General features: G+C 40.1%; 1 protein-coding gene across 4 annotated transcripts in view; it reads left to right on the top strand.

The window, feature by feature from the left end:
• Positions 1–17,164: 17,164 nt before the first annotated feature.
• Positions 17,165–25,774, top strand: part of pcdh11 (protocadherin 11) — a 194,436-nt gene continuing 185,826 nt past the window's right edge. For all 4 annotated transcript variants that reach the window (XM_061686170.1, XM_061686171.1, XM_061686174.1 and 1 more), the window contains exons 1-2: positions 17,165–17,825; positions 23,914–24,493. In XM_061686170.1, coding sequence (XP_061542154.1) covers positions 23,954–24,493 — 540 coding nt within the window. In that variant the 5' untranslated portion in view covers positions 17,165–17,825; positions 23,914–23,953. The remainder of the gene's footprint in view (positions 17,826–23,913; positions 24,494–25,774) is intronic.

The following is a 25,774-nucleotide window of genomic DNA, read 5'->3' as shown; positions in this document are numbered from 1 at the left end:
CACACCAACATCATCCTCCACTCTTGTAAGTCACCCTATGTTCCTGCCTCTTCTGGAAAAAAGTGTTCACGACAGCCATTTCCATCCGTTTTGCAAAGTCTACCACCATCTGTCCCTCCAAGTTCCTTTCCTGGATGCCGTATTTACCCATCACTTCTTCATCACCCCTATTTCCTTCACCAACATGTCCATTACAATCTGCACTAATCACGACTCTCTCTCTGTCTGGGATGGTCAGAACTACTTCGTCTAGCTCCTTAAAGAATTAGCACATCCGCCTCACAGTTCTGAGGGCCCGGGTTCAAATGTGTGGCGTTTGCATGTTCTCCCCGTGCCTGCGTGGGTTTTCTCCGGGCACTCCGGTTTCCTCCCACATCCCAAAAACATGCAGGGTAGGTTAATTGAAGACTCTAAATTGCCCGTAGGTGTGAATGTGAGTGCCAATGGTTGTTTGTATATATGTGCCCTGCGATTGGCTAGCGACCAGTTCAGGGTGTAGCCCGCCTCTCGCCCGAAGATTGCTGGGATAGGCTCCAACACGCCCGCGACCCGAGTGAGGATAAGCGGAATGGAAGAATCTATGAATGAATGATTATTATTCAGTATATTACATAGACCACACATGAGACAATGCTGTCTTGCCATATGTCAAAACACGACAGCGCTTCATGTATTGTGTCTCATCTAGATTATTTGCATTTTGGTCTCTCAGGTCCTTATGTGTTCTACATTAAATGTAACACCAAACATCTTAGACAGAAACAATCTCAAAAAACTCTTCCTGGACTGTGAGAGGGAGTGTCAGACATGTGAAGGGTCAGTGCACCCACAGTTAGAGGCACACCTCAGGGAGATGTGTAAAATTGGATCTGCCATTTTCAGGAAAATGTACAGTTCATTTGATATTTTCAGGTCGAGGTTCTGTTCCCTGGAATGTCCATAATAGTTGATGAAGATTAATTACAGGTACTTTCCTCGAAAAGAAAAGAAAGCAAATGGGAGGGAAACAGACCTCAGGGAGGCCAGAGCTATCCTCTTATCCATTCACACAAAACTCACGATGTACAGCCCATTAGTCCATGTCAGGAAACATCAGAAACCGGAATCATTAAAGATTCATGTCTGTATTTTTTAACATTGAATATATATGTCTGTATATTTTTAATATTGAATATATTTTATTTGGTTGCAGAATCATCTGTATCTTGTCTGTCAACGTGCATAAATGTCTCCTGAAGGTAAAGATTTGGCCCTTGAACTTATGAATCCACCGAAGCGTCAAACTGGGGCTGATAGTTTTTCAGCCACGCAGTAGTTCAGGTTCACATCCAATTGAAATTCAACTCTGACTATAAGGTTGAGCAGAAATGACAACACACTTGGGCATAATTTGACCGCCTCCACCCACCCAAAAAAAACAACAACAAAAACAAAACAAAAACAAACAAAAAAATAATAACTGTGACTTCACAAAGTCAGCATCCAATTCAAAGTCAGTGTTTGAGCTGAGTGTCTAAGGGCATAAGAATAGGGAGCAGACTGGGAATTTCTAGAATCACTACCATAAAATGAGTTTGTTCGCCACGTACTGTTGGAGAGTACTATGCTTCCTTTTGAATTCGCGAGGCTAAACTGATAGGGGTTGAATTAAAAGCAAGATGATGCCCTGACGCTTCAGAGCTGAGAACAAGTTAGTACTCCAGAAGGCATAAAAGTGCAGAAAAGCCGGAGGGCTCACAAATACATTCCAATTTGTGTGCTTGTGTATGTCTGTGTGTTGTATATTACTTGGTGTTTGTTAGTGCTGTCTTATTGGCATTTTTTATGGTGATTTCTATGAGCTTACTCTATTAGGATCACAGAGGGCTTCCATCATAGCCTGCATGCAAAAGAAGTGTCCCTGGAGCCTCTGTTTACAGACCAAGTCGGATTTGCCGCTCTCGTACACAGCCAAGCTCAGGCTCAGCTACCCTGCATACACCCCTCCACTTCCAATCCCCACCAGTGCCTCTCCCTTTGCCCTCAGCAACACCCACCCCCACATCCGCGTACAGCATCCACACCCCCCTCACCCCCCATCCGTCGGTCTTTGAGGCTTTCAGTTTGCCACTCATTCTCAGTCTTCTTTCTTTATTTTTTTTTTTGCCAGAATCCCTGCAAAACTTTCCAGACTGTAGGGTTTTTATGTAAATCTTTTGGCACGGAAACATAAAGCTGTGGTTATAAGCCAAATCCACATCCTTAATAAACAAAAAAGAGAAACACTTCAAAAAGAATTGTTTAACTCTCAAAAAAAATCGAAAGGGATTGCATTACTTCCTCAAAGTAGAGGAAAGGAATTCAAGAGCTTGTTAATAGTGATATTTGGAGCTGTTTTGTTTTCTGAGTAAAATGTATTTATTTTGCTTCAGAATAGAAAGATCTGCTCAACTTAATATTTAGTCCATTCCAATCTTTGAAATATATTCTTTCTTTTTCTGAAGCGTTTTGATATACCCCAAACAGAATCATCCTCAGTGGGTGACCATAGAAGGAATTGTCCCTAGGAATTGTTTCTTGATGATAAAGAAAACAATCCCATGACAAAAGAGCAAGGGAAGCCATCTGTTTCTTGCATCTATTTGTTCTCAAGGGAAGAAGTAAAACATAGCTTTGTACATTGATGAAGTTGGTCAACAACTGTATTATTTCTGTGTTTGGAAGATTTCGTATGTTTCATTTTCCTCTGAAACATGCACTTAATTCTTATCTTTTGCAGCATTGTTATTACACCAAACATCAGCTGGTATGGGCACCAGCTTCCGGGGACCCGGAACATGATATTTTGTATAGTAAATGGATGGAAATGGATAAGCAGTTAAACTAGAGCAGTGATTCCCAACCAGTGTGCTGGGCACATTAATGTGCCGTGGGAAATATCAAATTTTACTTAAGTGCTCGAAAAAATATTTATTTCCAAGAAATAATGTATATTTATTCATCTATTTATGCCAGTGAGGCAACGTGACAGACAGAACAAATAAATGCTCTTTTATTAGATGGCAGAAAGTACATACGGTAATTAATGTATCCACTTTTTGTGACATTTCTCTTTGTTAGTGTGTCGTGAGATTTTTCAATTGTAAAATATGTGCCTTGGCTCCATAAAGGTTGGAAATCACTGCACTAGAGGTTTCATGTATTCACTTTTGAACCAGATAATGAAAATCAAGGTAATATCCTACACAATATTTTACACAATGCTATCTTCTGGGCTTATAAAACTGAGGAAGACTTCAACTTCTGAGCTTTACACTTACCAGCATCCACAATGTAGTTTGTAGTTTATTAGAGCCTGTTTGAACTTCATATTGCACACTTCATATAAATATGGGGTGGCAATCATAAAGGGTAAGAAAGAAGGGAGAAGAAAGCAATATTCCCAAAATATTTGAAAAAGTTTCAATATGCTGATGGTTTTTTGTTTTTATTTTGTGTTAAAATTACTCATCCTATTCAGAAACATTTTACGACAACAGAAACCAGCAATAGCCTCTTAAAATTCACACAATAACAGCATAACGTAGCATGACGTGATCAGCAGAATGACCTTGATGCACAGATACTATGACTGTTTTGTAAAAGTGAGGTGTAAATGCAAAAGTCCCAGCATATGTATGTTGTAACAAATAACATCAAAGGTCCACATTCATTTTTACAGCAACAGTGTAAGCCATGTTTATCACGCTGTTAATGCAGGACAATATTTCGTGGGTACTTTTGGATTGCAAACTTGGCTCCAGATTTATAGACTCTCGTCTATCCACTTCACCTCATTATAGAGGTCTGACCTGTCAACAAATCGAAGAAACCAATGACACCAAACATATTCCATCCTGCCATCCATCCATCCATTTTCTGAGCCGCTTCTCCTCACTAGGGTCGCGGGCGTGCAGGAGCCTATCCCAGCTATCATCGGGCAGGAGGCGGGGTACACCCTGAACTGGTTGCCAGCCAATCGCAGGGCACATACAAACAAACAACCATTCGCACTCACATTCACATCTACGGGCAATTTTGAGTTTTTCAATTAACCTACCATGCATGTTTTTGGGATGTGGGAGGAGACCGGATTGCCCGGAGAAAACCCACGCAGGCACGGGGAGAACATTCAAACTCCACACAGGGGGGGGCGGGGATTGAACCCCGGTCCTCAGAACTCTGAGGCTGACGCTCTAACCAGTCATCCACCGTGCCGCCATCAAACATATTAACAGGGGGGACAAAATTAAACCATGTCATTGGTCTTGATGTCCTGAAAAGTGGACACGATTGAAATTGCACCGCCCTGATGGCTTTATAATTTGGCAAGAGCCTGTAACTTGGCAGTCTCAAACAAGTAGTCAGCGCTCAGGTTTTCTAACTTAACGAAAAACATCTGCTTGATATTTAACTCGCACTTTCAAAGCTGCTTCTCGTTCTGCTTGTGTCTGTCACCAAAACAGAGCTCACTAACTATCACTTCCATCTGAAGTCTGTATGGTCTCGAAAGACATGAAATCAATACTGAACATTTTACTTCTGTGGGGACACACACTGAGGACAGACAAGATTCTCCTCACCATGACTGCACTTGATTGAGGCCTAGTTAGATGGCTAATATAAATGATGGACTTACACACACAGCTCTCCGGGAAGAAACACTGTGATCCACTGTGACAGTCTCTTTCTGACAGTGAGGTAGTGAAAAGCCAAAACAGTTTGTGTTGTCTCCTACTGTTAAATGCTGTTTTTGGCGTTTTTGTTATGTCTCCTTTTAATCCACTGTATCATGCCATGAAAGATGATTTAAGACATGACTGGAAAAGACTATCAGAACATAACCACACTCTGAAAAACAGCGAGACATTTTTTCAACGATTTGACAGCCAACATCAACAACAAAAATAACCCAACACAGCAGCTTGTAACAATACACATATTCATCGACTGTAGATTGATGAATATGAATTAGTGTTTAGCCATGGCATCTGGAAATGTGGGAAGAGGCCACACTTGTGTTAAGTTGCTTACCGACAACAACAGCATATACTGTACAAACTTGCTATTGTTTACAAAACTTCTTACTAGTGGCTTCTGACATCTGCTACCATGGATACCTGGGTCAAAAAGCCTGTAAAATCCATTATAAATAATATATATTACTGTGAAACAGTGTTGACCTCCTTCTCAAATTTGTATAATTTTGTTTGTATATTTTACCCCAATCTTATGTTTAAGATCATCTAACAAATATAAATATTAGACAAAGATAACCCAAGTAAAATGCTTGTTTTTAAATTATGATTTTATTTGTTAAGGGAAAGAATCTATTCAATGGGAACTGGTCCTATGTGAAAAGATAATGGCCCACCTTGTTCAATCATGCATTAAATGTGGCTAATCAGATTTTTGGGTTCATTTTCACTGACCACATCCATCCTGATTACCTCCAGACTGGTTCATCAAGAAATCTTTTTAAGAGAACCTGTCTGACAAAATGAAGTCAGACAAAAAGAAATCTCAAAAAGCTGCAACAAAATTCCACAATCCAAAGAAATTAAAGAACAGATAAGAAATAAAGTAACTGGCATTTATCATTCATTTATCAAAACTATATATACCTACCTTACCTTAATTGTCATCTTTCTGTGACTCAGAATCTGTTCATGTCTATATATATTAATTTAAGATTTTTTTTAATTTGGTCTTTTTGTCAAATACCCTCAAGCACAGTTAGCTAAAAACTTTGAAATGTCATTAAAAATCACATGTCATTACCACCACAATGGCATATTGATTAAAAATGTATTAATCTTGTGATGGTAATGACATGTGATTTTAATGACATTTCAAAGTTTTTAGCTAACTGTGCTATTCTGGTAGAGTTATCTTAAATCTTTCTTTTAGCCAGCTAGTCCTGTACAACATTTTATATGATTATCAAGTTTTTACAGGAAAATCTTTAAACATATTAACACTGCAAGTTGTTTGGTCATGACATGCAATAAAAATATTATGTGACTTAAGGGTCTTAAGAGTCTTACTTACTCTTCCAGTTATCAAAATTTCTGACTTCTCTCTGCTTGAGTGACAAGACAATAAGACACAGGGAATTAAAGAATCAGATTTTGAATAAACTTGATTGATCTGAAAATGGTCAATGCAGGGGTAATGACAGCAACTTTAAGGGACAAACATATTTTAGTAAAAATAAAAGACAGAATTTGAAAAGTTTTGTATATACGATGAGAAATCATTAATTCTATTATATTTTAAGGAATTGATGGTAAAGGTTGCACCATTTTAGCATTTTTTTTTATCAGAACAATAGAGCTTCATATATCCAAACCCTGTGCTAGGGACAGGGTGAAAACTGTAAAATACCACCATAAAACCGCTCACAAAATGGCAAAATATGCTAATATTAACATGACATTTTAGACAACACTTATGATTAGGCACGGCCACTGCTGGTTGTTCTTTAAATTTTACATCAAGGACACAAAAAGGCCCCGCAATCAAATAATCACCCATGTATGTGTGTACCCCTGCAGCAGCTGTCTGCGTCCAGTCCGACATTGTCACCCAACGAGCAGGAAGTGCAGTCGGATCGCTCCCATATCCTATTTTTCTATGGATTCGGTAGTCATTCTGATCGATAGTCTGATTCATATATTTTTTTCTGTGATTCTTATGTTCAAATGCCTGCCTCGATCCTCTGTCAGTCGCTGTCAATCTCCTCGTCTCCTCGATGGAATTTATGGTGGGGGTAGTTCACGTAAACAGAGGAGCGAGGACCTAGGAAGTTGCAAATATACTGTAGAAATGAGATGAGCCAGTGTCAAATTAAAATTGCTGTAATAATTATTTAAAGATAAACTGCAATCCCCATGTGTTACTGTCACAGAATAATTGGTGTAAAATGTTTTCGGCCCTTTTCTTCAACCGCATATTTTCAAGCTTCGTAGCATTCGTTCCAGCACAATACGGTCTGCTTCCTTTCTAAAACAGCAAGATAAGGAGCTTAAATTCTCAAGAGTGCAAAGCAGATGTGTGCGCACATTGTCTTTGCAGTGCCATGTCTTTGGCAAGGGGGCATCGGCAGTTTACAAGACTTGCCTTCAATTTTACTCATCAAACAATGGTTGTGTACACAGCCCATTCAAGGCAGGGGAACGCAACACGACGTGACAAGAACATCAACCATTGGGCCATCTGGGAAGGACGATTGCCAAATAATGACTCCTTGGTGATTATCGAAAACACAATTCCTTTTCTCTCCTGTCTCAATCCACAAATAGTTTGCAGATCTATAGCGTTCATCGTGTCTTCTTTTAGATTTCAAATAGTTTGTTGTAAAAACTAATAAAATAAGGAACAGAACCTGATGATTCAGAGTATTGATTGATTGAAGATACATCATCTCAACTTTAACTCACATATATGACATTTATTTTCAAGTAGCTTTTGTTGTCACCAGGGCCAGGCTTGTTCCTGACCTACAAAAGCAAGTCATTAAGATTTAAATCTTCTCCACATAAAATCTTTTATTGAAAATCAATTCAGTGACCTTCACCATGTAAAGGCAAATGTGTCGTCAAACGCTGGTACTGTGTTAAATTGCATGTCTTTATTAATCAAGACTGCCAACAATATTGCTCGGGTTCATTGTGTTCTGCAACCTAAATTGCTTTCTTTAAGATTCAAAGGGTTCCTCAAAACTATTTTCGTGAGAAGTACAGCGAATTATCAGACAAATAGAAAATGGACCTTCCACTAAATGTAATGTGTACTACTAAGCAAACAATTTGACAATGTTGCCCCAAGCTGTTTCACAGGAGACAGATGGAAGGAATCATCACCACAGCATGTATATTGCCCACATCATACAACAAACAAATGCTCTTTAACAGTTGTTACCTCATGAAATGGAGAAAACCTTTACAACTTAATGTCTTCCTTAGAAATAAAACAGTTATTTTTGTTCATAAACTCTATGGCTCATCCTATGCCTCTGAATGAAATGCTTAAGCAGTCAGGAATTGGTTCCTCAGGGAATCTCTCGCTTGGATTTACATTACAGGTCTACGTGCCCTTACTTTGACTAAATACATCCAAATTAGTCACTCTCTTTGTACATGGGGATGGGGGTACAGGAGATTCGCGAGGGATAAGAACTGGGCCGGACCACGAAAAAGTAAATGTATTTTTTTTTTTTTTTAATAATAAGAGGCGATAAACTACCAAAATGGTTGGTCCCCCACCCCCCCATAAAAAAACGAAAATGAAAAAGAGAAAAAAAAGGTTGACACGGTGTATGACTGGTTAGCTCATTCGCCTTACAGTTCTGAGGTCCCGGGTTCAAATCCGGCCTCCTTGTGTAGAGTTTGTGCCAGAGTGGGTTTTCTCCAGGTACTCCGGTCTCCTCACATTCCAAAAACATGCATGGCAGGTTAATTGAAAACTCTATATTGTCCGTAGGTGTGAATATGTCTGTGAAAGGTTGTTTGTTTATATGTGCCCTACGATTGGCTGGGTACCAGTTTAGGATGTACCCCGCCTCTTGCTCAAAGTCAACTGAGAAAGGGGCCAGCACACCCGCGACCCTTGTCAGAATAAGCGGTTCAGAGAATGGATGGATGGATAGAAAAAAAAGAAAAAAACGTGAAAAAAATTCTGTCAATAGGGTGCCGAACCGCAATATACGGGGGTCCATTGTATTTCCAAGAGACCCAGCAGCGATATCGCGGTTTACCTCTACTTAAAGGGGTCGTTTGCATTTTTAAAGCAGTTCGCATAATAGATTTGAATGTAGCGTCACTTAAAACCATCCACCCCGCCAACCCGCCGAGTCTCCGACACAAGCCGCAGCCCTCACTGACATGCACGAGCACGATTCTCGAACACGGCCATTCATAATGGCATGCGATTATGAAGGTGCGTATTTGTGACAGTCACAGAGACGCCACAGCCGACGTTAGCCACAGCTGCTATGTTGGTCGCATGATTTATTTGTAATAGAGTGTTACTTTAACACTAAATGTTATCGGCTTGAAGTTGTATTGTTTTTGAATATAAAGTGAACCCTCGCTACTTCGCGGTTCGACTATCGCGGATTCACGACTTCGCAGGGTTTTTAAGTTATATATATGGACATTATTTCACGAATGTTCCGGAAAAATCTAGAAAAAAAAAAAAAAATCGAGATAAGTGAATACCTAAAATGTTTACTTTTTACTACTAAGTAGTGTGCAATAATTTGATATCCTATGATATGATTACCCTATGAATAATATGATAGAGAGGGTTTTAAAAGGTCAAAATACACATTAAATAGTATTAAAATCAATATGGTGTCTCTACTTTGCGGAAACTCGCTTATCGCGACCCAGTCCTGGAACCTAACTCCCGCGATAACCGAGGCTTCAATGTACAATCAATTAAACATAAAAAAAAAGAATTGATAAACTTACCTGTTGAGCAGGAATCGGAATACTCAGCTGCCTGAGGTCCATTGCTCTGCTTCTTTTTACTAGTTTTACAGAGAAAAGGCGCCCTCTTTTCTCAAATATGGACAAGGCGAATACAAAACTGGGTCATACATAAATAGCTGTAAGAGGGGCCTTTTCTGGACACTCATGTAAAAAAAAAAAGGTGTTTTTTGGAATGATACTCGGAATTATACTAAATCCATATGAGAGAGTCACTCTTTGGAGGTTTATAGCCAAAATACAGGACCTTTAACATCTGGAGTATCATCCCATATTCACACTGCACATTTAAAATGCACGTAAACTACATGTTCTTATTATTGGGCAGCAAAGATACCAAACAAAATAAGCATCAGTTATAATAAACGGCAGAAAAATTCACTCCCCCCTTGTCAACGATAGGTTTGGCGGCTGAAAAACTCAATAAGCCAAGCCCACCGCCCAAACCCTCCCATCGACAACTGGTTGCTGTCACCCACCACCCATCAACAAATGCTACCTCAGCAAAAAAATTCTGGAGGCTGTCACTATGCGTTTGCCTGGTGACCAGAATTTATCACGATACCTTACCCCAAACGCGGAAGTGTTCGCTGCATAGACTCCATTGTAAAAAGTGAATGCCTAAAATATGCATATTAATTGTTAAGTCCAATGTTCATCTTAAGTTAAGATAAGTTTGGTAAAGTGTTTTCTCACACAGGCTTCACATAATAATATTCAGTTCTGAACACAAGTAGCAATATAGCAGATGCAAAGGCCATACATGGCATGACAAAACCACAGCGAAGTCAACCAAATGTGCTACAACAATGCATGTTTGTATCATGCAGCTGGTAGTTTACTGCAAGACACTAACAGGGAATTAATTAGCTGTCATGTAACAACATCCTCGTCCAAGCTCACATTATTTTGCCAGTGGATATTAGGTGAGGTCTGGTGTTACTCTAATTGGTATTTTGCAAATATACGCCACTCATAGCTGGGCCCTTCATTAGTCTCGAGATTTCTTGGCCTTGTGAGGAATTCTGCTTCTTTTGCTTTAAGCATGCTTCATGTTGATGTGACAGGAAATTATGAGCTGTAGTTTTAATGGACGTAAACTTCTTGCCATTATGATGTTGATTAATTGAGGCCAAACAAAAGGGCAGGTTCATGTATCAAATACAAATCAAATTTGCCATGAGTATTGCAAACACATTATAATCTGGGATATGAAGTGACTTATTTTAGATGAATTCAGTGGAAAAATACTACACTAAAACTATTCACATAATTATTTTACCCACAGCCTCTTTGAAATACATTTTATTATTTATTAAGCAGCACAATTTAGCTTTTGTCACAGTTTCTGATTTTTGTTGTTGTTGATTTTTTTGTCTCGTGCTGGACAAGGTTGAAAATATGCTGAAACTTCTCAACAGTAGTAAGACATGGGTGCCCAAGGAGCATGATAAGTCTCTGTTGTCAACCGTTTCAACAATGACATGACAGATGGGAAGCTTAAAGCCTTTTCTTCCTGATCTACTGCTTTGGATGAAACTAGGGCCGCACATGTTGAATATTCACTCACTGTGGGAAAAGTTCAAATATTATCTCATGCAGTCTTTGTCTATCTTGGGTCCCTGCACCATTTCTCTGAAATTCTACCTCTGCTGCAAAGAAGCTAAAAGTAAATATTGAATTGTCCTTGCTCTGTCCACTCCATCTTTCTCAAATCCTTTTTTTTACCTCCAGAGAACTTGGAGGACGTAAGAAGAAACTGAAAGAAATGAGGCAATAGAGAGAGATTCATCTCATTGGGGTATAACTCCTAAGTGGTTCTTGAAAGTTGCTGTGGAAACAGAAAACCTCTGCAAAAGTGGATTATTTTTGTTGGGATTTCGCTAGCTCTTCTAAATAGAGTTGCTTTATATTGGAAGTACACAGTATCTGCCACTGTTTTTGACAGTGCCATCCTATGTAAAAAACAGAAAAGGGCATGTTGCAAAACTTTATTTATTTATTTTTTAATTCATGGGGGAAATATACGGTAGTATAAAGGGTGACAAAACTGAAGTGTTGCCTGGTCATGTTATTATTTAATGTATGTACAGTAGAACCCTGTTGTTAGAGGTGTGATCAATATGACTAACATATGAACAGAAATCATTTTGGTCTAAATAATGTACAAGGGATGCTAGTGCCTCGCACCATCCTGACTGAGTACGCAAGAAATCTGAGAAAGACATTGAGTCATTGTACACCCTGAACTGGTTGCCAGCCAATCGCAGGGCACATAGAAACAAACAACCATTCGCACTCACAGTCATGCCTACGGGCAATTTAGAGTCTCCAATTAATACATGTTTTTGGGATGTGGGAGGAAACCAGAGTGCCCGGAGAAAACCCACGCAGGCACGGGGAGAACATGCAAACTCCACACAGGCGGGGCCAGGGATTGAACCCGGGTCCTCAGAACTGTGATGCTGACGCTCTAACCAGTCGTCCACCGTATTTAATGTCTTTTTTTATTATTATTAATAACATTAGAAATTGGGTACAGCATACTAACAGTTATTTATTTGCTTGTGTCCGAATATTCAAGTCAAGTCAGAAATCGAGCAACACTCTTAAAAGCAAGGCAGGTTTAGAAACAGCCAAGTAACAAGAAATGAAATAATAATGGGAAAGTAACTACGAGTTAGTTTCCTCCGGTAATCCATCCATCCATTTTCTGAGCCGCTTCTCCTCACTAGGGTTGTGGGCGTGCTGGAGCCTATCCCAGCTATCATCGGGCAGGAGGCGGGGTACATCCTTAACTGGTTGCCAGCCAATCGCAGGGCTTTGAGTCCAATTGGTGCGTATGTACTGTAGCAGCTTCGTGGAGTGGCTACGTATAGCCAACCCCAAAAAATGTTTTAAGCACAATGGCTGATTATTTTATTCCAAAACAGGAGCACAACAATATTGAGGCACTTTTAATACCACGATATCATGATATCATGAATATTGTGACATCCTTTGTAGCAACAGAAAAATTACGTTTCCAAAGCAATGCATATATATTCACTGCAACACTGAAATCAGCATAGGCTAACAACTGTTTGTCATACGTCAAAGACTGTGTTATAGCACCATCTATCCATCCATTTTCAAATACCGCTTTTCCTCACTAGGGTCGCGGGCGTGCTGGCACCTATCCCAGATGATTTTGGGCAAGAGGCTGGGTACACCCTGAACTGGTCGGCAGCCAATTGCAGGTCACATCGAAACAAACAACCATTCACACTCACATTCACACCTATGGGCAATTTAGAGTTGTCAATCGACCTACCATGTATGTTTTTGGAATGTGGGAGGAAACTGGAGTGCCCAGAGAAAACCCATGCAGGCACGGGGAGAACATGCAAACTCCACACAGGCGGGGCCGGGGATTGAACCCCAGTCTTCGGAACTGTGAGGCAGTCTTCCACCATGCCGCCTTCCTCCGGTTAGTGATGATTTATTTTTCTGAGCAGCCTCTGTAATATGTTTTCTATGGAGTGGACAAATGGAATGTATTCGAGTCACTGATGGTGTAGTGGTACCCCCACCTGACTTTGGTGCGGGCAGCGTGGGTTCAGTTCCCATCAGTGACGTTGTGGAAGTGATTGTAAATGGTAGTCCGTGTCTATATGTTCCCTGAGACTGACTGGTGACCAGTTCAGGGTGTAGTCCGACTTTCGCCCGAAGTCAGCTGGGATAAGCTCCAGCGCCCCGTGACCCTAACCAGGACAAGCGGTATTGAAAATGAATGGATGGATGGATGGAATGTATTGGCTGAGGGATATGTTGTAATAGAGAGTCGGACTAGTTATTCCCTCTCCGAGTGATGTTCTTTCACCCACAACTTTATATGAACACTCACTAGTACACCACTAATGAGTGTTCCTGTTACAATATACTTAAATAATGCGGCGGATCATCTCTTCGAAGGTTGGTGACGATGGCCTGTGGAGGGCTGACTCAATGGGGCTTCCTGGTGGTGGCCACCGCAGCCCAGGATGCAGTCTTCACAAAGCCTGTCAGTGTATTTCTTGTCACGTACCCACATGGTCACATGGGTTACGCGTCCAATTGGGTGCGTTTACACTCAAATGAGGCATTGAAGAGCTATATCAGCCTAAGTGGTGTTGCTCTGAATAGCTGTCTCAAAACTAAATGTTAAGTGCATTTAATTAAAAATATCGTTAATATTGTAAGATCCCTTATATATACATATACATACGGTAACGTCAATTCCTTTGTTTTTGTTGTATACTGAAGACATTTTGGTTTCCGATCAAAAGATGAACATTCGACAAAAGTTCAGAATTCCACCATTCATGGTATTTACATCTAGACGGGTTAAACAACTCAGGACAGAGGACCTTTTGTTTGAAGCCACCCACTTTTCAAGTGAGCAAAACAATTGGAACATGTGACTGATGGGTGTTTCTAGTTGCTCAGGTGTTGCTTTTTAGATTGATTGCTTAAACATTAGATGGTGTTTGTTTTTGGCTTTTGGTTTCACCTGTGACAACTGCATTTGCTGTTAAGCAAACATGAAAATCAGAGAACTGTCTATGGGAGAAAAGCAAACCATTTTGAAGAGCTGTTGCACAAACATTGAACATAGCCAATACAACAATTTGGAATGTCCTGAAAATGAAATAAACTACTGGTCTACTGAGCAACAGACGTCGAAAAGGTCGGCCAAGGGTATCAACAGCAGTTGATGACAGAAACATTGTGAGAACTGTGAAGAAACACCCAAAGAGAACAGTCAGTGACATTACTGCCAAACTCCACAGGGCAGGGCTGAAGGTGTCACAATCCACTGTTCAAAGAAGACTTTGAGAGAAGAAATATGCAAGCCATACCAGAAGATGCAAACTACTCATCAGCAAAAAGAATCGGGAGGCCAGATTGTATTCTGCAAGCAATTACAGAGATGAGCCACAAAGTTTGGGAACAAAGTTTTATGGTCTGGTGAGACCAAGATTAACCTCTACCAAAGTGATGGAAAGGCCAAATTATGGCGAAAGAAAGGATCTGCTTATGATCCTAAACATGAAAGCTCATCTGTGAAACATGGTGGAGGTCAAGTCATGGCTTGGCCTTGCATGGCTGCTTCTGGAACAGGTTCACTAGTCTATTGATGATGTAACTCATGATGGTAGCAGCAGAATGACTTCTGAAGTCTACAAAACCATTTTGTCTGGAAATTTTCGGGAAAATACATCCAAACTAATCTGGAAAAGCTTCATCATACACCAAAGCAATGACCCAAAACACACTGCCATCACAACAAAGGACTTCATCTGGGAAAAAAGTGGAAGGTCTTGGACTGGCCAACTCATTCCGTCCGAATACAGAGAGGAGGTCATACAGCTGGTGGACTGGTACAAAGATTGTTATCTTTGCATCAGTGTCAAGAAGACCAAGGCGATGGTGGTGTATTTCAGGAAGGACAGAAGCTCCCTCCACCCCTGCACATTGGAGGAGCAGCAGTTGAAGTGGACCTCTGATGACCTCACTTAGAACCAAAACACTTCCTGTCTACTCAAGAAGGAACTCCAGCGTCTCTACTTCCTGCGGAAGCTGCGACGTGCCGGACGGGGGAGCTGTGTCTTGAGGGGCTTCTACAGATGGAGCGCGTCCTCAATACCAGCATCACGGTGTGGCACAGCAGCTGCTCAGCTGTACATAGGACGGCACTACAAAGGGCGATAAACCCTGCTCAGATGATTGTGGGGAACAGCCTTCAGCGCGTGAGTTAGCAACCTAATTGGTCGCATTTGCAACCTTTTTTTTGCCAGCTTGGGCTATTAAAAATGTTATCTGGTCGCACTTGCTTGAGTGCATGTTTTAATAGTTGAAAGTCGCCTTTTTTTCCACTGCAATCTCCGCCTCCGACACCATTTCCGGTTGTGAAGAGAGAGCGCCGTTTCGATCATTGTTATGAATCCCATTTGAGTTAAAAGCGATCCGCTGCAATATGATTGGCGGCTTGCTGCAACATAACCTTCTTCCAGATAGGACACTCGCTATTATCCACAGCGGCGTTGCGTACATGCACACCACATATGCGCGCTGGACCGCTCGAGCCAGTACACATGAACAAGTGATCCAAAAATTTCACAAGCCGAAAATGGCCCAAAAGAGCACTTTTGGTTTTAAACAGAAATACTTTTATCACAGAAACATCCTTGAGACAGGATGTTGTGATGACCGTAGGAAAATCCCTGACCGGCTCGCTTTTGACCAGATAAAACGGACATGCATCGGGGTTAGCCTCAAGTTGATGAGGAAACTGCCCGCGCTGGGCTTTCTAAAAGCGGCCAGTTTAAAAGCAACACCGACGGAATGGAATAAGTGGAACCGTGTTCACTTGAGCACTTATTTATTTTAAAAAACATTTCAGAAAAATTAGCTGTCAACTCATCTGGACTGCTAGTGAGCGAGCTAGCATGCCCACACGCGCCTTGTTAAGTACCGGTAAAAAAAATTCCTCCCAATGCAAGTCACGCACAGCTTTTCTTTTTACACACCACATTATCAATATCAGCTCATGCGACATTTGTCAAAAAGTTGTGTCCACGTATGATCGTCTTAAACTTATAAGGGGCTGTGTGTCTGTGTCTGTGTTGTGTGTGGTGATGTGTTTGTGTGTGTGGGTTTGTTTATCCAAACCTGTACTATTAAGTAGGACGAAACCTATCTGAATAAGCTGTAAGTTTAAAGTTTATTCAACCCAAGTAAAATAAATTGGACCCAATCCTAGTAATATATTTAAATTAACCATCATAAATTATGTTGACCGAACCCAAGTACAGATAGACCAACGGAATTGCGTAATGCTTCAAGAAAAACATTTAATTATGCGGACATTTCTTTAAATTCATTGAAAGAGTTGTTTTTGGATTATGATCACTCCATTAACCTGAAAACTTTTTTTTTTTTAATTCATTCATTTAAAGATTATTACGTGTTAATTGACTGTTGGATTTCATAATGAAAGCCATTCACTGACATCTACTGCCTGAATTGTTATTATCATGCTGATAGAAGAAACACACAATGTGGTCAGAGAATCAAAAATAAAAACAACGTTACCAGATTTGATGAAAACATTTCAACCTCGGTATAATGTGCGCTCTGAATATAAAGCAGATTGTATGTAAGCTAACTGAACAGTCATTGGCTTCAGGTACAACCATAACTGTCTGATCAAATGGTCTATATGGAAAGTGTGAACAACCCCATTTCCATCCTCCCCCTTCTCAACCCTAATAAAAGCGCTGTTTTCACATGGGAGAAGAGTTCGAAGCTCATCTTTATTCAGAGGTGCCAATGGTGCTCAAATAGGAATCCGAAAATACAAGTGAAGAGTGCCGCCCTCTTGCTTTCAAATGGATTTGGGGAGTCGAGCCAGTTTGCACCCCGGAGTGTTCTCACAAGCCACAGTGAGTTTCTCACCATCTCAGTGCGGCTTTAAGCGGACCACAGCTTGCAGTCTTCTGCTGGCTCCTCCCTCCCTCCGTGATGTCAGCGGCGGGGAGAGCGAGTGTGGGAGCGAGGTGAGCGAGCACGGAGAGTTCATCCAATACTACCGAGACATTTCCAGTGTAGCGCACCGCTACGGCGAAGCGTCTATCCCGGCTCCGGCAAGTGATACTGCACCCAGCCACAATTTGATCCAGCTGGAGGGAGGGAGGAGGGGGCGGACAAGCGATGCAATCTGTGCATCCCTCGTTTTTGGGAGTTTTTTTTATTTTTTTGTAATTTTTTTATTTATTTTTATTTATTTTTTTTTCTGCACGAGATTGTGAAATTACTTAGCTGCAAGTTTTCACCAAGATGTGTTTTTTTTTTTTTGGGACGGAAGCTTTTGACGGCCGTTTTGGCGCAAGCGATGTTGACTTATAATTAATGTCAGATATCGGGATACAGTGTTAGGGTGATAAACGAAGCTTGGACCGCCGAAGAGGAATTGTAATGATTTACCTTTCATAAACAAAGTTGTGTGCGTGTATATTTCCACCAGCCCACGCGGACAACCGCTTTTTTTTTTGCGCATGGATAAGTTTTTGTAGTGGATATTTGTTTTGTTCTACTGGCATCACTTTTTTTTTTTTTTCCCCCCTGACGAGGATTACTCCCCTCGTCTTATCTCCACTTCACCTCAATACATGGCACTTGAGTCATTATTATTATATATATATATATATATTTTTTTTTTTCGAAAATCAGTGATGTCTTTACGCGGAGGCGCCACTAACTGAATTTTTCAGCGCAGTCAAGCGAATAAAGGTAAGCTATTTTGCTTTTCAATATAAGGTCGCAATTTGACTTTATACTGTATGTCTGCTCACACGATCGATGAGTTCATTCAACAGCAACAAATTCAAACCAGAAGCAACCACGCACTAAATATTTTTTAAAAAAAATACAGCATACCGCAACCATTCAAGTCACATATTAACGTGATATTGAGCCACTTTGCTTGGGTCGTCCCCGAGCCCCGAGCTCTTCAACGGATAAATCTGGCGGTCCCTTAGTGTGCACCTGATGTACAAATAATTGTGGGAAAATATACGCATTGTACTAGTTTCATAATTAACGGATGGGTCCGTTTTTACAAGTGCGTCGACTTTCTAGGGCTGCTCTCTCAGCATCTTGGATGCACGTTGCGTGGGTGCGCGCGGCAACAAGCGAGATCCCGTTCCAGCCGTGGAGCTGTCACAGACTACAGATCACCTCGGGGGGGCGATCACTTTGTTCCAGACCAATTTCCATGTTACTCTGGAGACAAGTGGTCGTGATGCTTCTGTCCTCATCACTATGTGACTTGTTTGGGTCTCATACATGTTTAAAAATATACAACACGTCAGTGGACTGAATTCATTTGCAGATGAATTGAATCTAATACAATAGGGAGGTAAGCAATATATATTTCCTAAATTTATGGACTGGGGGCAAGTTTTTTTGGATGGTCGCAATAACCTCATTCGTATTTTTCATCTGTGCCATCCATAGCAATTTGCAAGTAGTCAATCAACTCTACAGCCAAACAGTCATTTGGTGCAACTGTATCACCAATTAGGATGCCGCAGTATTTTCCCTTGAATTTGAATTGTATGAAAGCCTTAACAAGTCATTGCATGAAAATGTATCAATGGACCAGTTCATGGTTTGGGAAACGGTTTGTGCGTCCTCGATGTCATTGAGTATACCTTAGCATGCAAAAAAATCAAATAATAATAATCTTCCATACACTCACAATGTACACACGAACAATGTAATGGGATTCGATTACAAGCGCTGTATCAGAAAATGCGTCAGTATGATCCAATGCTCTTCTAAACCTCAAACTCCTGCCACTACAACGCATGGAAATCATGTATTTACAAAAGTAAACATTTAGATATGCTCGGGGAGAATGTCAATCATTGTACATATGTACCAAATGAAGTCACTGAGTCTTTGAAAAGTTTCTTTGATAGGCCCTGAGTATTACACACTAAGATTGTTTTTTTTTATTGCATCAACAAATGCATTTCATCTTCTTAACATGTTTTCACTTTTAAGCCTATGCTGTCTTTTATATTTAATGAGGTTTTACACTGTTGTTTCAAAGAAAACACAATTTAAGTTTTAAACTAAACTCACATTTCTTGTTAATGTTATTCTCACCCATAATTTCTATGGAGGAACCAGTGAGAAAGTTTGTTCGGTAGCAGAAATACATGAACATGAATTGACTGCCCTCTTGAGGTCCATTATTAAAGTTGTGTCAATTTGTCAAATAGCTAATGCAGAGAGTAAGATATAATAATGAGCGAAGATGTATTTATTTATACTACAGAAACAATGTATGCTCTATCACGACAACTACAATTAATAGCCACTGTCGTTATATTTTAAAAAAAATTGTCAAACAAAAATACAATAGCCTTCGATAGTAGTGACTTTGTATCTGAAGTTCTTAATAATAATACTAATCATAACAATAATTCATTTGACTTAAAGGCACCTTTCAAGCCACTCAATATCACCATACAAACATAGATAAAAGAAATCAAGCAATATAACAAAAATAACAGACATCAAACATCAATTGAAATGGCAAACGATTTCGGGTATGTTAAAGTGCGTAGGCAGTCCGGAATAGGTGTGTCTTGAGTTTGGATTTGAAGGTTTATGAGTGTGTTTCGGAGGTCAGATGGTACTGAGTTCCAAAGACGGGGGGGCAGAGCGGCTGAAGGCCCTGTCCCCTAAATTGGACAGACAGGCAGAAGGGACGGTGAGGTGAATGGGGGACGGATGGTGTCGTAGCCTACTTTCAAATTTGTTGAAGTCAAACAGCATTTTTCCAGCACTCTGTTCATTTCCATGAGCACTACAATATGTTTGACGTCGCCATTGTTGTAATTTCCATTTGTCATTCTTTTGGTGCTTAAGGTTGGCTGTGTGTACAGGAGGAATAAAAAAAAAAACAGAGACCTTGTCTTGTCAGGCCGTCAGCGATCTTTAAAGCTGTTCAATGAGATAACCCCAAGACAATTGAAAAAATCCCATCTCCATCTAATGCTAATAAAAAAAAAAAAAAAAAAATACAGTCTGACAAAGAAGTTGAAATGTCTTCGGATCATCGGGCTAACCACAGCTGATGGTTGATAGTCTCTTTTATGGGTAAACGTAGGGTGTGACAGCAGTTGTACATTTGGCCTTCCGCTGCTATAGCAAGTAGATCCAAACAGCAGGAAGACTTGTCCATCACACTGTCATGGAATGTGATCCAGGGCAGGCCTGCTACTCTTCACGCTGTCTCCCATGAATGAGGCTTGGGTTCACAGATTGAATCCAACCTGCTGTCTGGACCTCAAAATAGCATTTCATGAGACTACTAAAATGTAAACAAAGAAGACACACAGTCACACTTAAGATGTGACCAGCTTCTTACTTATTTTCCTTCCAGTGTAAATCATTCTCTTGCTTGGCTTGGCTTTGTTCCACATAAGCGTTGTGAGATTGCCTAATGTTGGCACATTATCCTGGAAACAAAGAAATTAAGTTAAATAACATCTTTAATATCTTTATTATTGTGGCTCAAGTTTGAAGTGGCGTAGACCTACGCTGCATCATACTCAGACAAACCATTTATAAAGTACATCATGAGAGGGTAAAGCACAGTATTAGAACCACCACTTAGTAAGATGTAATCCTGTTTTATACCATTGAAAACTGGTTATCTTTTATTACAAAATGACCAGTATTTTGTTGGATCTAATTTCTTTCTGTAGTATTTTATTTTAATGTACAATTATGTTAGATGTATGAACATTTTAACATCAAATGGTGATAACGTCTCATACAAAATATTAGTAATAAAGGAACTTGATCAGTCGCGCTCTGATCCATGTGTCATTATTTTGATTCTATGACACAAACACAATTAGCATTAAACATACATAAATGCACAACAATTCCACATGTGATATGCCAAAGTTTGCTTGCAATCCATAACTGTCGGATCTCATAAGATTGTGCAAGTGTACCTCGTCCAGTGTCCAATATGCAGACATCTCTTGAATTCTGGTAAAAATGTTATTCTCAGACTACATTAACATTGCCAGGTTGTCCTATCTTTCTGTCACTGCATTTGTGCACCGACTGAAATACACACACACCGCGTTCATACTTCAGAAAACTATTGTCATTTTATGAGAAAGACAAAATCTAGATTATTCTTTGATCCGTCCTGTTTTAGTCCCTTTTCACGGCAATGAATCACATTTGATTTCAGGATTAAATTCAAACTTCATCGTCACTTGGAGTGCCTTCCCATCGTCACAGTAAAGCAATTCATTGTCTGATATGACGCACACTTCAAAGTGTTCCACACTTACTAAAGGGATGTAACTCGTCCATATTTTGACACAGCAGCACAATACCATGCTGTGCTATTCATGCAATGTAAGTAATCCTCACACTGATCAATGTCATCTTTTCTTCTTGTCAAACTGTTCTTTAATGAGTCTCGTGTGGCCTTTTTTTACATGTATGAAAATAAACATTTCTCAATTGTTGCCATTTAAAAACTGGTTACATCAAATTCTTACTTTTAATCAATTCCCCTTTGTCAGTGGACTCAGAGCTTCAATTAATGTGTTTGCCTTTGCATAAGCCGAGGACCCATGTAGTGCAATTTAGGAATTCATGCCTTTTCCTACAGGTTATTGTTTGACTGGTTAAGTAGGAGGGAAATTTATTAAACATATTTTATTTCCCTAATTCCCAAAGAGTTACAGTATTTGTGGTCTCCTGTCACTAGCGAATATATTTCTAATAGAGTGTCATTTATGTGACGGCTGTCACACTTGTTTACCTTGCGTTGAAGATAATTAATTATGGAATGATACAGACCAACATTCTCAAAGTGCAGTCCTCAAACATTTTACACTGATATACTCATGGGATGCTGGTAATAATCATCCATGTCATCCATCCATCTTCTGTACCGCTTTATCCTCACAAGGGTCACAGACGTGGTGGAGCTTATCCCAGCTATCTTTGGGCGAGAGGCGGGGTACACCCTGAGCTTGTCGCCAGCCAATCGCAGGGCACATGTAAACAAACAATCATTCGCACTGACATTCACACCTAAGGACAATTTAGAATCTTCAATCAAACTAGCATGCTTGTTTATGGGATGTGGGAGGAAACTGGAGTGCCCGGAGAAAAACCACGCAGGCACGGGGAGAACATGCAAACTCCACACAGGCGGGGCCGGGGATTGAACCCCGGTCCTCAGAAGTGTGAGGCAGATGTGCTAACCAGTCGGCCACCGTGCCGCCAGTAACTGTCAATATAATATATTTATTAGTACAGTATTCTGTTAAAACCCGACAAATCTCTGTCAAAACATTTATCGATCCCTGTAGTATTTATGATATAGCATGTTTAACAATTGGTTAAAAGAATCACAACGGTCAGAAAAATTGGTTAAATATAAGTCCATTATTGTCTTCGATATAGTAAATTGTATGCAGAATTTTGGAAATGAGGGTGTTTAGAGATGTAAAGGAAATATACACTCAACAGCCACAATATTAAGCAGTCCCGCACAGGCCTCTGACACAGTCAGTCAAAAGTAAGCCAATTATAAAGCCAGAATTTGTGATACAGCTCATGTTTTGGATCTCATTAGATAGTGCAGGTGGCCGATAAAGTGGTGGTGGCATGGGTGGGCATAGTAATCGTTTCACTGATCCTTAAGAATGGTTGATGATAGAAAAATGATTGTTTATGAATCTTTTCTTGATGTAGTTGAGGCAAAAGGGAGTGCACTACCTGGATGAAACCAGCAGAGGCACTGTGGATTCTCAACTATTATGTGGTCGAAAGATGAACAACATGACCTCAATGACGGGATGTCTTCCATCCATGCTATAGCAAAATTTCCAGACAGTTTGAATCTGCTAAATACGATTCTAGCACCAAAGCAATAATTCAGAACTCTGGGAAAGACTTGCCAGTCCTTTAAAGATAATAAAAAGCAATTGGTTAATTGATGTTCAATTTGCTACATACAGTCGTTCAAGTAAGTGTCGTCAAATGTCCATCCCTTTTTCCAAGTGATTGCAGCAGCGTATGCATTGTCAGTCTTACGGTACGTGCACGATTCATTGCTGTGATAAACCCAAATTAATTTCCGTTCAATTCAAGAAAATGTATTACAAAATGCATCAGGGAAAGGCATAAAATATATTTGAAACATATATTTGACAACACAAATGCTCACACTAATTTTAAATTGCTGTCTGTTTCATTGTGCCGCACGTGGGCGTTCACAAAATTCTCCGGAGCTCAATTGTTTACATTCATAGCAAATTAGGCTTTCTATTAATAGCTGATGTCAAGTGTTACAACTCACAGTGATGTACGTGTGCATACATGCAAGCACCAGAGCGTACCGCCTTCTCCTGGTCAAATTATGTTCAATGCTTATGCATTGCATTGATTCACACCCATTTGACATGAATGAAGGTCTTATGTGGACAATCTGTCAATGCAAAGTATCTTACTGCCACTGGTTCCTGCATTTTTTAGACCCAAAAAATGACCAGTATTGTCAAAAGTAATTACGTGGACTGATGGAAAATGTTAAGTGTGAACCTTGATGTGTTCTCTTGCTCAGAACACGTTAGCAAAGGTTAATGTTGTAAAAATACCTTTAATTTGCTCTCAAAGACATTGGAAGGATGGGTGTTCATAACTCGTTGAGATGAATAGGTCACAACTGCAGCAGAAATTGAACACTATGTACAGTACATTCCACTATTGACGTTATCTGTCCTTTGTTCTTTTGTTTCTCTGTCCCATTCTGTCGAGACAGGATTGCCTCTGTGGAAGTGAAGCTCCATCCACTCTTGAGTATGAACTTAGCAAGTCAGACCTATGTGCTGGTGGTCTTTCTCACCTCCACGGTCTTCATATGCCGGGCCCAGGAGAGAGACTACACAGTGAAGGAGGAGCAGCCAGAGAATGTACGCATCGGAAACTTGCGCAGGGATCTCGACCTCAATCTCGACCCCAACATCCGGCTGTCCTCACCCCTGCAATTCAAGCCTGTGTACAAGACAGGCGACGTGCCTTTGGTGAGGGTGGAGGCCAACACAGGGGAGATCTTTACTACCAATCACCGAATCGACAGGGAGAAGCTATGCTCGGGGGTCTTTGCAGAAAAACGCTGCTATTATGAAATTGAGGTGGCTGTGTTGCCCGATGAGATCTTCCGACTGGTCAAGATCCGTTTTCTGATTGAGGACGTCAATGACAACGCGCCCCTTTTCCAGTCCACGGTCATAAATATCTCCATCCCAGAGAACACAGCCATCAACACCCGATACCCAGTGCCCTCTGCGTTTGACCCTGATGTCGGGATCAATGGGATCCAACATTATGAGTTGGTCAAGGTAAGAATGTTACCTGTTTAATCCTACAGTTAGATATGTATTGCATTTTTTTCTTACTAAAGTACATGCTGTATATATATTTTAAGAATATGATTTAAATTATAAACACAAAAATACTTATATTTCATCAACCACAAATGCACAAATTAAGAAATCCAATACCACTCAGTCAGTATTTTTGAAGATAAAAATACTCTTTTTCTATTGAAATAATATTAACATACTATTGTTAAAATAATACCTTTCTGACAATTGAATGCAGTTACTGTATTTGGAAAGGCTACCTACAGTATACCTGTTTGCAGATTACTGTTTGCATATGTGAACAAACAATCAAATTGGGAATTTTCCTAATACATCATTCCACTAAAACATATATTCTAGGCCATTACTGAACATCCACAGTCACGTCTATTCAATCTTCCACATAATGTCTTTCAATAGTGAATTAGGTGAAAGTACTAAAGCTCGGATACTGATTCCCCCATGGACTCTGTCAAATAAATTACTTTTAGTGAACATTAGTGCCTTTTTGTGATTCATAAAATAAGCAGCCCTGTACAGCAGATACTAACACATAAAGAATAGTCATCAGCAACCCCATTAGTGGATATGCTTGGACTCACAGACTATCCTGCTGCATCCCACATTTCTCTATGGGGTTTCCTACATTTGCTTTCGCAACAGGTTTTTGCTATTTTTTCCCCTAAACAAAGTTCTTAATCCTCACCGTCCATTGCGAACCCCCAACATCACGCACTTTTACCACTGCTTTCTCAGTTGCCACATGGCTGCAGTGCATTTCCATACTGTCATCCTACATTCAAATACGATTGTATTTTCCATAAATATATCATGATGTCTACAATGTTTTATAAAAGTAATTAATGCTTCCCTGTGCTACATTATGAGAAAATGCTGCAGTACCATTTATAGTGATCAGAACATGGGGTAGAAAATGCAGACACAGCAAAGAATGAATTGTCTAATTTCCAGGAACCGGTTGCATGGGTTGAACTTGGTCGATTAAAGTTGGTTAAGAAAAAATGCAGTTTTATTTAAACAGACTTATGTTGAAAGAAATAAATCATTTCATCATTTTTGTTGCAATATTCTCCTTTGCTTAATGGAGTCACCACCCCCTTATACAGAAAAACTGGATAATTATCATACTTTGCTCATTAACAGTCGATACAAACCTCCTTGGTTTGTGGATAGATTAATATTGAAACAGTCACATGAAGTTTAATTTAAGAGGGTATGCAAGCACTCTGGAAGAAG

This window comes from Phycodurus eques, chromosome 9 (assembly GCF_024500275.1).
Source record: "Phycodurus eques isolate BA_2022a chromosome 9, UOR_Pequ_1.1, whole genome shotgun sequence".
NCBI classification, from domain to species: Eukaryota; Metazoa; Chordata; class Actinopteri; order Syngnathiformes; family Syngnathidae; genus Phycodurus; species Phycodurus eques.
This window is presented reverse-complemented; position numbering and strand designations above follow the sequence as displayed.